Consider the following 12531-nt stretch of genomic DNA (forward strand, 5'->3'; position numbering starts at 1 on the left):
CAAAGTGATGCAAATGTCAGCTTGTAACTGCCGAAAAGTCTAAAATATTGGGTATCACATTGGGCAAGAACACTATCGTGACATCATAGATTAGCGATGATGATACGTACACCGTTACTGTCATCTTTTGTGTAGGTGGTGCGACTGCGGAATGTTATCACTAAGAGGAAGAAAATCATCAAATCGTCAAACTGTAAAATCAATTAACGAGTATATTTATTTTCTAGTTTGATTGTTTCTTCTTCCGTCCTATTACATTTGTATTTTATTTGCCTATATTTGCTACAGTGTTAGTAATGTAGCCATTGAGGATAAAATTTTTTGGATTTTGTATGGGCCTAAAACCACTGACATTTGAACTTGAATTGTTATATAGTTGATATATAACAAACCACCACCACCACCACCACAACCACAACAACACACATAATTATTTTCACACTTTTCAAATCACCAATGAAGTAAGAAGAGAAAAGACGGGGGGAAAAAAAAGACCGCGACAAGTCCGTCTTGTCAAAGGGAGATCAGACATACAGGGCGCAGACTACTCTCGTCATGAAAAACTACTCTTGTCAGGGCAGATCACTCGTAGGAAAGTGGTGGATTACTCTCGTCAGGAAAGAGGCTATTCTTGTCACAGGCAGATCGCATCTACTTCCTGCACCACTTGCAGCATGGAAACCACATGCCTCTCCGCCTTCTGGGGGAATGATGGCTGCACGTGACATTCACCCCCGACTATCAGTTCCACATTGTCTGCTCTTGACGTTGGCTGTTTTTTATGTTTGCGATATCCGTACAATGTCTGCGATCAGTACAAAGAAAAGTTGTCGAAACACTGTTAACAAACTACATTCAACCTTCTTTTCAAATGTTCAACCTTGTTTCTCGTGAGTTTATTTAACATAGCAGACGAAAGCTGGGACTAATTATGGACGTGAAAATTCGTACCAGGCGCATCTATTTTTATTCATTCATTATTTTGTTCAGTGACTGGTACCGGTCGTTGAGTGGAGCACATTTTAATTTATAGACACGGCTGATGACAAGGCTCGACACTCAGACTTATCTTAGACGACAGTGTGGAGGTCCTGTACATCAAGACAAGTCCAGTCTTTGACATTTGTAAGCTGTTCTTTCTCTGGCAACTGCGGCGTTGGCCTTCCTGCAAGGTACCTTGAAGAACAGTTTTCAACACAGTGTCGTGGCTGCTCACATGTCAGTCAGTCCGTTTTCCCTTGACTGGTTCCTGTCGCTGGAAGAACCCTTACACGATGTTTTGCTAAAATCTTTCGCATACATAATTACGAAAAGGTCCATACTAGCTCATGCTGGGCCACAGAGGCGTGAGGACATCTGGTGAACACCTCGACACAGCACCTGAACAGGGAGACATCTTGTGAAAGGCATCAGGACATAGAGAAGTTTCATGGAAGGTGCTACAGAATAAGAGAAATACTCCTAATGTAAAAATACAGAGAAACTGAAAATCTCGGATTATTTAGTTTAGATACTTCAGCCTCCTGGCAGTCACTGTATCTGGTTTACAACAGTAAGACGTGTTTATTTTTATTTTGCATTCCAGGATCTTGCACATGTTGATGTCTCTTCGTTGGTTGCTGTTTATTGGAGCCAAATATAGTTTCCTGGAAACACTGCTTGAACGTGCTTTTTTTCCAAGGACATTTTCCATGATTGCACTTTCTAGCATGTTCATTTCTTTAGTCAAGTAAGTAAAAGGAAATCCCTGCGGCAAAGCATGCATCACACACAATTATCCCTATTTCGATAATCTAATTAGCCCTTCATGTTCCTGCCTTAGCATCACTGGCCCTGGGCGCGAACTTTTAAAAACACAGCCTCCCTCACATCCATACAGCACGTCTCTGTTACTGTTTGTATCACTCCACCAGAACTTTCCAAACTCGTCAGCAGCGGCCAGAACTATTCAGCACCTTACTCCCACATTTGACCCTTTGAAACTGCCCTTTACTATGTCTTATTCCCTCTTCCAAAAAGAGACGAATGAAAAGAAGAAAAAAGGGACAAAGGATCCTTCTCGAACAAACCTGCATGGACGGTGAAAAAAGAAATTTCTACAACAGGGTGCTTTTAATCTGATTACTCCATTTCCCACGGCGTTGTCTTGTGCCAGACGGCCCTCGCCCCCCCGAGACGGTTTAAAGAGTCATCTTCGTTGCTTACCGGGCGCGTGGGGAGGATCTCAGAACAATTAATGAGTCGGTGACAGCGCGTTGAGACGAAAGCACTCGGAGTTACACCAGTTCCTTGGGTTAAGCGATCGTAAACTCGCCGGGTCGAACCTGCCCTCGCAACGGATGTGGGAAGAAGCGAGGCGAGTTGCAACCTCGTTAGCAACCAAGATGTGCAGGCGAGGCAGGATCCTGGTTGCTGACGTACATCACGTGACTGGAGGAACGCAGCCGTTTGAACAGCGTTTGTTTTTTGTTTGTTTGGGTTTTTTTTTTTACTTGGGCAGGTGAGTGATCTCATTAGTGATCGAGGCATTGATTGAAGGACCTGTGGAGGGGAAAGGTTTAGGCTGAGCGAAGAGGAGCGATTAAGACCATCTATCTGGGTGTGCCGCACGCTCAGTTTGAAGGGAAAAAAATCTGAATAGAAAAAAAAACTGTAGCCTGTAGATGTTATTGCTTCGCTTTTGTTTCTAGTCCGTTATTGTTGCCTATTAAATTTTGGTCTGAAGATTTGCTTACCAGTCTGTCGAGTGAATTTGGTTAGGACCTTTTAATCTTTTTTTAAAGCAGCTAAATAAAATTTATATTTGTAGGGCTGTATCTCAAAATGGGCCGTTTCATTTTCTTGGCCAAAAATCGCTTCTTAAACACGACGACCTGGGCGATGTTTCATCATCTGATTTAAAGACATGCACACATTTCTTTAACTGTGCCACACTCACTGTTACAAAAACTACTTGCGCACAACTGAGCTCTCCAGTATAGAAAAGTAATTTTCTTCTGCTTTCCTAGTGGCAGTTGAGAATGCCGATGTTTGAAGGCTGATATCTGGAAAATTAAGGATAATTATTTTTTGGGGAATTATTATTCTAAAATGAAGTTAACCTAATCATAAAGAAAATATGTTGCACTCGACTATGGCCTTCAGCAGCAGCAGCAATAACAACAAGAACAAGAACAACGACAAGAACAAGAACAACGACAAGAACAACAACAACAACAACAATAACAACGAGAACAGCTGCAAAAGACACAAGGTACACGACCAGGAACTGAGGCCTGAAACATTGAAAGATTCCTGTGGCCTTTCAGTAGCAGCAACTGCTGTGCTGTGCTGTGCTGTGCTGTGCCGTGCTGTGCCGTGCCGGACTGCTGTAACAGACTCGCGCATCGTTCGTTGTCCACAGGCAGGAGACCCTGGGACTGTGTCTCCAGGCTGCAGTGTGCTCCTGCATACCAAAGATAACCTGCACAAACACGAGGCTGTGCCCGGCCACACTAACTGATGGTCCAGAGCATTTGCACAGGATAATATACAGGACGACCCTCTGGCTGCTTGATTACAGGGCTTGCTGGCTACATCTGATGGTGTTCATTATCCGGTGGTCCGTGGTCTTTGTCAATCACATCGGCTTGTCATTTTCACGTAGAACGTGAATAACGATTTCTAATGGACAATATGGAGGAGATGTAAGAAGACAAGAAGGAGGAAAAGGACAATGACAGCAAAAATATTTTGATTTGTCTTTCAGATACATCATCCTTTATGTGAACAAAATTAATATCTTTGAGAGAAATCGCTTGTTTAGACGAAAATCAATTTTCCTGTACTCAGTAATCAAACTTGTTTAAAAAAATTGGCATTCTTTTCCATCGGGACCCTGAACATTCCGGTCTCACCGTGGAAAAGGGGAAGAACACAAAGAACTAAAGACATAAAATCAGCTTAGGTCCCCACAACCTGTTGATAATATTGCTGAACATGGCTAGTCCGAAGACATCAGTAGTGCTAGATTGATCCATCCAGTCCAGGGGACTTATTTGATTATCTTTGTTCGTTGAGTACGAGCCACGTGCTGACAAACACTGTGAAATAAACTGTGTTGCTTAGCAAGAGAGTAAGAAGATCATTAAATCTAGTTGCTTCTGTGTCTCTCCTGTTTCTATCCCTCAAATAATCATGTTTACTATGTTTGTGATTTAATAATTATTTAAAATATAACTACCAACGACAATATATAACTTCTTATCAACAGGAACAGGCCTGATAATAATTTTACATGTTACCGCAGCATTGAGGCATTAAATAGGCAACAACTTCTAGTTTTATGGCTGAATAACTCCACATTAATATTTCCCCCATAACGTTGATATTAAAATTTAAAAAAAAAACGTGTTTTGAAAGCTGTGAGGAGCAGTAGGGCATCAAATTTCTGACAGCTTTAGGTTCAACAGAAGCCTGATGTGATCAGCAATTATGCATGTCACGAAGACTCAGGGGCGAGCACCACCACCACCACCACCACCACCACCACCCTGCAGAGACTGGGAGGACACAGCAGTGCACGAAGCACGTCTGCTCAGCGCCACTCATTAAGGACGAGATGAACTAACGTCCAGTAGCACGACTTTTCCACGTTTGTCATTGGCTAGCGGATGTGTCAGGTGATGTTTTATGGCGTGCTCATCGTGAGAAGTCGCTTCCTTTCTTTCTCCAACTCCGACTTCTTAATTTTTTGTTTTTTACTCCGCAGAAAACTCTGCAATTGTTGGTGTTTTATTTTTTTTAATTTACACGTTCCTGCTTCTTCCGGTTTCTGAAAAGAATGTGTCGTGTGACTTTGGCGGCATTTGAAACTGTGTGTTGACTTTTCATTCAGGGTCGAAGAAGGAATTGAGGGAGAGTTGGTGGTTGGGAGAAGGTGTTAAAGGGGCAGAGGTATCGTCAGGGCAGTTGTCGTTCAGTTCACGAAAAAATCGTCACGTGACTTAATGATGACAGTGACGATGTTTGAATATCTCATGAGTTGTACAAGGTGCAATGTTAAGGTATTGTACACAGTACTGTCAGCTGCAGTCCCCAGTTCAATGCTCATCTACAGTACACAGTACAGTGTCCCAGACCACCTTTACCAGACAAAATCGCCATTAGCCAAAAGAAGTTTTGTTACGACTGTTGTAGCAGCAGTCTTGGAGCAGGAGCATCGAACATCAAAGAAGCAAGAAAAAAATGATATAAAAGGAGGGAAGTGAAGGAGTGGGTGCATGAGCAAAATAGCTGCTGTGAAACACGTCCGTCTGCAGGAAACAAGTGCTGTACCTGAAATGACAACGGCCGACTCTCCTCATCCATCCACCCCCCACTCAAACCTTCTTCCCCATCATGTGGCAAGACAGGAAGTGTGACAGGCTTTGGCCCCCTTCTCGTCATCAGCAGCCATAAAAATCGCTTGAATCACTCAAATGCAAGCAACTGGGCAGCTGGCCAGAAGAAAAAGGAAAAAAAAGGAAGACAAAAAAGAAGAAAAGAATGACGACAAGAAGAAAGAAGCAGGCAAAGAAGATTCAAAGGAAGTAGACGAAGAAAGAGAAAGTGCTGCTCCGATCCACACGATCCCTGGGACTCTCTTAATTGATGGCTTCTCCTCCACCGTTACATGGCATGGAATAATGCAAAACCAGTGGGAAAGCGTGATAGCCTTTCCACAATGGAGGATTAGTGAGTTATTTATAGCTGTGTTAGGAGTCATTAGTCAGGAAATTGTTGACTTTCATTAGCTGGATGTGTGAAATGGACAAAGGACTCATTTGTCATCTGTAGTGAATACGTTTGGGGCTTGTAGTTGTTTGTGACAAAGTGAATTCAACTTGAATTGTGTGTATGAGAGAGAGAGAAAGAGAGAGGGAATGAGTGATCATGACCCTCAACCTGCATGCAATGTGTGCAATTTAGCCAAGAATATATTTTATTGGTATCAGATCAGTTGGCATGCAGACAACAGGTTTGGCCAGGAATATTTTTCATTGCTTTTGTCCCCACCACCCATTACCTCCTCCTCTGCTCTGTAAATCTGTTGTTCCCGAAGCCTTCTGCTCTCCAAGCTCACTCACGTGTTTGATTTATTTTATTCTCTGTTCTGATAGTTCATTCGCTTGTCTGACGCATTTCATCCACCGCTCTCAACAGCCATTCTTTACAATCAGCTCTCTCCTCCTTGAGCTCAGCCATTAACGTGTTTTGAAGCATTATATCCATTCAATTTGACCTTATTTTATCACATTAATCTGCTTCTCTTGGATATTTCTCCTGTTCAAGATGCTCAACGCCAGTAAGTTGAAGAATCGTATTTCTTTGGACTGCAGTGACAGGAGAAAGATAGTTTGTCAGCACCAAGAACTGCAAGTTTCTCGATCCTGATATTCTCAGAAGTGTTTCGTGAAAAACAAGAACAATTATTTCAAAGCCTCCAGCTAGCAAATTATTGCCATACTGAATCACTGGAGATAAATTGGATACGCTAATTAACAATCTCTCGGCTGTTCGTTTGGTATTCAGGAAACGTGCATTGGTACTAGACAATTTTCACATTTTATCGTGTACCTTTGGGGCTGGCAATGAATAATCTTGTTTTAGTAATTATGTATCCGGAGGGGAGATAAACAGATAATCTGCCCTTGACTAGGGCTCAAGGGGTTAAATCTCCGATTCTTTATACTGAAAGTCTGTTATAATTCTCATGAACGCCTGACGTGAATTAAATATGAGGCACATGTGTGTGTGTGTGTGTTTATGTGTGTTTATGTGTATGACAAAACTAGATACAATACTGTAGTAAGTGAGAGAATGAAACATCTACTTACATTGTTCACCAGCAAATAGACAGACTGAAAATTGAACCTAAACCCAAAACAAAGAAGTTTGCGAACTGACATCAAAGCTGTCAGTAAACAACAATTAAAGAATATACTCTGTCAAGAACTGAAAAGAAGAGCAGCAAGGCAGTGTTGTTATTACATGACAAAATGCGTTTGTAACATGTAAGAGAAAGCCCTGAATCCTGTTCATCAACTGGGCATAAGCCAGGAACATCAGCCTCGCAGAATTATAGCTTGTTTCTGCTCAGGACGATGTGTTCCAGGACACATACAAGCTGATGACAAAAGCCAGGATAGTCTGCACGGCATGTGCTCATCGTTCAGAACCTCATCTACCATCCTTTACCAGCAAGCCTGTCACATAGGATTGTTCGAACGGAAAATGAAAAGAAGGTCTGGACTTATTAAACTTTCTGACCTCACAATAACGGATCCAATGCACCGGTCACTTCGACCTAGCCAAATCGAACTTCACAAAATGTCATATTGACCCCTACCTAGACCAAACCGACCTATGCAAGACCAAGTCGACCAAATGCCGTGAGGTCGAATCTACCCAAGACAGACGGATCTTTGATCCTGTGTATAGTTTCGTTGTCTGTTAATACACTTGTAGTGCCCTTTTCATCTTTATTAACTTTAATGAAGCTTACTTGCTTAGAACATGTGTCTTGCTTACATTAAAGACTAATATCTTAAAGGCATGCGACTGAATGTCTAAGATTTCATTGCAAATTCGCAACAGTTTATTTGCAATCAATCTATTAGCATCCAAATCGAAGTACATTTCCCTATGTGGCACAGACTTCAATGACTTAAACTAAATGTGTTACTGCTGGTGATGAAAGCTCCATTTCTTTCCAGCGACATTCTGTAATCCTTTGTTTAAAACGTTTAATAACTGACTCCTTTATTTCTCGATTTTGCCAAATATTTCCAAAGCCATAACTAACGAGAATAAGCCTAGCTTTAGATACTCTATTTGCTTCCTAGTACTTCCCAGTCGTTCTAACATTTTACAGGCTCCCGTCATAGTTTTTTGTCCAGTATCTAGCACAGCTTGCATATATGGCGTGAATATTTTTAAAAATAACCATATATATTCTGATAGAAGTATTTTAACACACACCCAGAAATCTTTGCATATATGCAATCCTTCAATTTCCAAACTGACATCTGTATGATGGGTAATATACAACTGGTCTGACTTGCACATCAAACAATCTGGCCAGCATCCCAACAGATGTTACACTATGACAGCAGATGGTCTTGGATATTGGAAAAACCCAACATCCACACAGTATACCATTAGTAATAGCATAGCATTGCATTGTCATCCTTTTCATTGAGTTTCATCCTTTAATCTTATTGACATTAAATTCCTCATCTCTGGTAAGTATATATAAATATTTAAGTATATTATCCGCAAGCAATGCATTGGAACTGATGCATTTTGTATAATCATGCTGGGGTTACAATTGCTTCCCAGCTGGCAAGAAGAATTTTCTTATACTAAATACCTGGTTGTTGAATTTGAAAAAGCGTTTGACAGTAGTTCGTGAAAGATTTTCAGTAAGGTGCTGAACTTTTCAAACTTTGGTTCTGATATAAGGAAATGGATACATGTCTTCTGATATATCATTATGTATTTTTATGAATGGTCGGTGCTCATCACGATTTTATACTTTTAGAGGAGTAAGGCAAGGCCCTGTACTATCACCTCACCTTTTGTGGTCACATACAAAATTTTACCTAGTGTGTTCAAAACTAAGAAACTGAAATGTGTGAAAATGCAAGGCAAGGAATTCCTGTTGTCCCATTTTGCAGTTAAAAGGGCCTTATGTCTTGATGGAAGTTGTCAAAATTCTTTTTGATTTTGTGAGAGTATTAGGTCTAAAAGATTATCAGGGAAAAAAAAACTCAAATTATATGACTGGTTAGCAAGAAAAATTCTCCACAAAAATACTTGTTGGTTTAAACTTTTTGCAGATACTCAGGAATGGGTAAATAGTAGGCGTTCCTTTCTCTACAGATTTAGATTGCATTGAAATTTGAAATTTGGTTGTAAATTATTGAAAAATAAGAAAACTATTGCATTCAATGGGAGAAACAGTAACTTCAACCTTTTGGCATAATTACATTTTGAAAAAATTAGCTGGTTTTAAAACTGGCTTAGGATGGCCTAGCAATAGTGAAAATATATTACTTCTCTTCAATGAAACTCATCCAGCTAAGGAGAATGCTAAAAACACTTAACTGTCAAAAGATTTTATTCTACTCTTGTACTATGAAAGAAAGCAATTACATTGTTTATGTAGTTAATGAACAGAATCCAATCATTTTTGTTAAATACATTAAAACATTTTCAAAGATTGTATTGAAATTTATGTCCAACATTTGGTGAATTTAAGGATGAATACCTCTTTTATAATACAAACATTACCATAGAAAATCACACTATTTATTTTGAGAAACTTTTTAAGAAACAATGTCTTTAAAAAACTTTACATCTGCTTAATGATTGATGGCAACTTTCTAACATACAAAGAATTTCCGCAAATGTACTGTTTACCATTTGAAGGAATTGTCAAAGCAGTTAAATAGTTTAAAACTTAAGCTACAAAGCCACAACGACAACTACTGAAAACAAAAGGTAGAATAAATCTGTTCAGTTAGCAATGGGTTGATTAAATTTTCTGCATGAAGTTCCTAGGTGAAATTAAAAAAATTTCAGAAATTTACTATGGAGACTCGCTAAGTGCTTTAAAACAACAGCGGATTGCCATTTAAAATGGTCAAAAATAAGATTTATTTATAGAACATCATCCTCCACGATTATTAACTCTTCAGAAATTTATGTGTCGCAGTATAAGTCATCTGTTGCAGCAGTTTCACATTATGTTAGTGAACTTTAACAAGATCTGAAAATAGTCTTGGTCAAGAGAGTAAATTTTCTCAGAAAATCGGTTTCATCGTGTGTGCAACATGAGACATATACTGCTAACGTGTTAGAATTCATAACTTTACTTGCAAAACGCTAACTATACTAATGCAAGTGGAGAAATTTTAAACCCTCTATTCGCGTTTTTGTTTAAATCGTGAAATATCGATACCCTCAAGAGGTAGTGCAACAAGTAATAAATTGGATGGATGCGACCTTCTGCAGAAACCTTATGATACGATCTTGTTGTGGTATTATTTACATTAGGATCAGCTACATTTTTGGTTGATTTCTTTTTTCTCACTTAATATTTCTCCTAATAATTTAGCCTCACTTCTTTTCTCTATCCTCTTATTTCAGCTGTACGTACTGTACATACAGGAGTGCAATGGTAATGGAAGAACAAATGGATAAAAAGGGCTATGCGCATATATATAATTATACATATAGTTCTTGTAAACGAATAATTGTGAATGTATGGTTGAATACGGTTGGAAGCGGTATTTCTATTCAGAAGTTTTGGTAAACGTATTACTGAATAAAAGTTTGTCTTAATAAGTTATAAACCTGCACTCTCCCACTCATTCACTCATGAAATAAATAATAATAGTAAAAACTCTCCTATTATGTTTGTAGCCAACAAAATATCCATTCTTTGTGCAAAGAGACGTAAATCCCGAGAATATTCACAAGTCACGAGAACGTAGAGAAGTGATATAGTCACGTTCGATAAAATAAAATATTCGTCACCCTTCTTTAAGCAATCATGGAGGTATTCTGATCTTCTTAAAGGATTTAAAAGTCGCATCACCGTGTGAGGTTTAGTTAATAACAACATCGGGATTTTCTACGAGCGCTAAATGTCTGCTTCTGTCGGCACTCTGGTATCATAGTAAACAGATTCATTTGACCAGCAATAGAGAAAAGCATTTTATAAGTCAAAATTGTTGTGTACGAAATCGAAGAGGCAAAACGGAATAAAAAAAAAGAATAAGCATGAAGTCTTAGCAAAAAGAACGGAGGAGAAAGGGTAAAGGATAAAAAAAGAATGAAGAAAAAAAAAAAGAAACAAAGTACAGATACAACGACAGCAAGATGAAACACACAAAGAACAATAGTAAAGAGAAAGGAAACAGGAATAAAACAACGAACAAAAGAGCAATAAAAAATGAATTGAACGAGGGATGGGCCAGTATGTTGTATGCTAAACGTAAAAGAGCAGATGGCTGCATTAGCATACAAGAAAAGATACGACAGTATGTGGTGAACTGAAAATACTGTGTATTTTTGAAGTATATTAAAATCTTTTTCTGCTATAATTGGATCTGAAAAAAAAATTACGAAGAAAACAACAAAAAATTAGAATAAAACAAACTACGGAAGAATGTAACATGAATAAAAAAAAAAGGTTACTGTACATACACATAAAAGACCCCAGCATCCACTTTTCTTCGGCGTAGAATTCAAGAAGCGCAGACGGCTGACAGATAAGAAGGACGAGGAGGTCGGCGATGCTGAGGTTCATCAGACACAGGTTAGTGGCGGTCTTCATGTCGTGAACACACGTGACTACCAGGATGACCAACGTGTTGCCGATGACACCCGTGACAAAAACCAAGACGTTGGCTATGGTAACCCACACCAACATGTAAGTCGGCGTCATGAAGATGGGCCCAGTAACGTTGGTGTCGGCGTCAAACTCATCTGAAGGCATGTTGTAGACAGAACCGTTATATGGGACCGAATCCTGGAGTCCACCGCCGTCCAGCCACCCCGAGCTCGATGAGACTGTCGTCACAAGCAGCAACGACAAGGTGCTGGCACTGTCTGTGCCGACGGTTTGCCCTAAGCTGTCAACCCCTCTCGTGGAAACATCGCCCAGAGGTGACTTCACATCCATTTCACTTTCTAACACCCGCTCTGATTGGTTTGGTTGGATGTCCAGCAGGGCCGACGCGCAAGAGCTTCTACTCTGAGGCGGAGGTAAAAAACAATTAAGCAGCAACAATGAGATAGAGACGACTGCCTAATGCGCGGAGAAACAAACAAGTGCACGCCCTCCATCAACCCCCTCCCTCATAGAAAGATATCTACTCTGTGGGGTTCTCGGGGAGAGGTCTGACAGAGCGCAGGAGATGGATCCCAGACCGCAGCTGACGGCTGAGCCGGTGGGAGTTCATCTGCGCGCGAACGAGCGAGAAGCCGCGAGTCTGGCGTAACGATCTGCGGTGGTGGCGACACCACGCAACCCGGGGACCCACTGCGTGGGACACTTTTGTTTCGAAACAGTTACTCCCTCTCTCCACCCTACTACCATCTGAGATGGTTTACTTTAAAAAGAACCTTTCACTCCTTCCTTCCTTCCTTTCTCTCCCCTCCCCCTTCAGTTTCCGCCAACTTTTTCGAACTTTCCTCGCGCTGTTCTATGTTAGTGTCTTGATGCTTTGATACTTGGTTCGTAAGATTCATTAAAGCATAAAAATGTTTTAAGTCCCTCTTCTTTCTTCAACACCATGTGTGATTTTACTGCTTTGATGGATTAACATGTCTGAGAAGGCGTGACAATATTATGTTGTAGAATGCGTCGGTCATGGCAATCGTTTCCTGCGATTTTGTAATAAAATCTGCAGATGATTACTGCCTTCCACGATAATAATTCCAGCCTCTCCTGCAACAGGTGTAAACAGTGGTGACGTCAGCGAGCAAGATTGAAGTGCG

General features: G+C 40.2%; 1 protein-coding gene across 1 annotated transcript in view; it reads right to left on the reverse strand.

Annotated features, from left to right (window-relative positions):
• The window catches only part of LOC112564979 (growth hormone secretagogue receptor type 1-like), a 42594-nt gene extending 30407 nt beyond the window's left edge, over positions 1-12187 (reverse strand). Inside the window, exon 1 of the mRNA XM_025240180.1 lies at positions 11236-12187. Within this exon, the coding sequence (XP_025095965.1) occupies positions 11236-11713 (478 nt within the window). The 5' untranslated portion in view covers positions 11714-12187. The remainder of the gene's footprint in view (positions 1-11235) is intronic.
• Between the last annotated feature and the right edge of the window lie 344 nt (positions 12188-12531).

The sequence above is a fragment of the Pomacea canaliculata genome, linkage group LG5 (genome assembly GCF_003073045.1).
Source record: "Pomacea canaliculata isolate SZHN2017 linkage group LG5, ASM307304v1, whole genome shotgun sequence".
NCBI classification, from domain to species: Eukaryota; Metazoa; Mollusca; class Gastropoda; order Architaenioglossa; family Ampullariidae; genus Pomacea; species Pomacea canaliculata.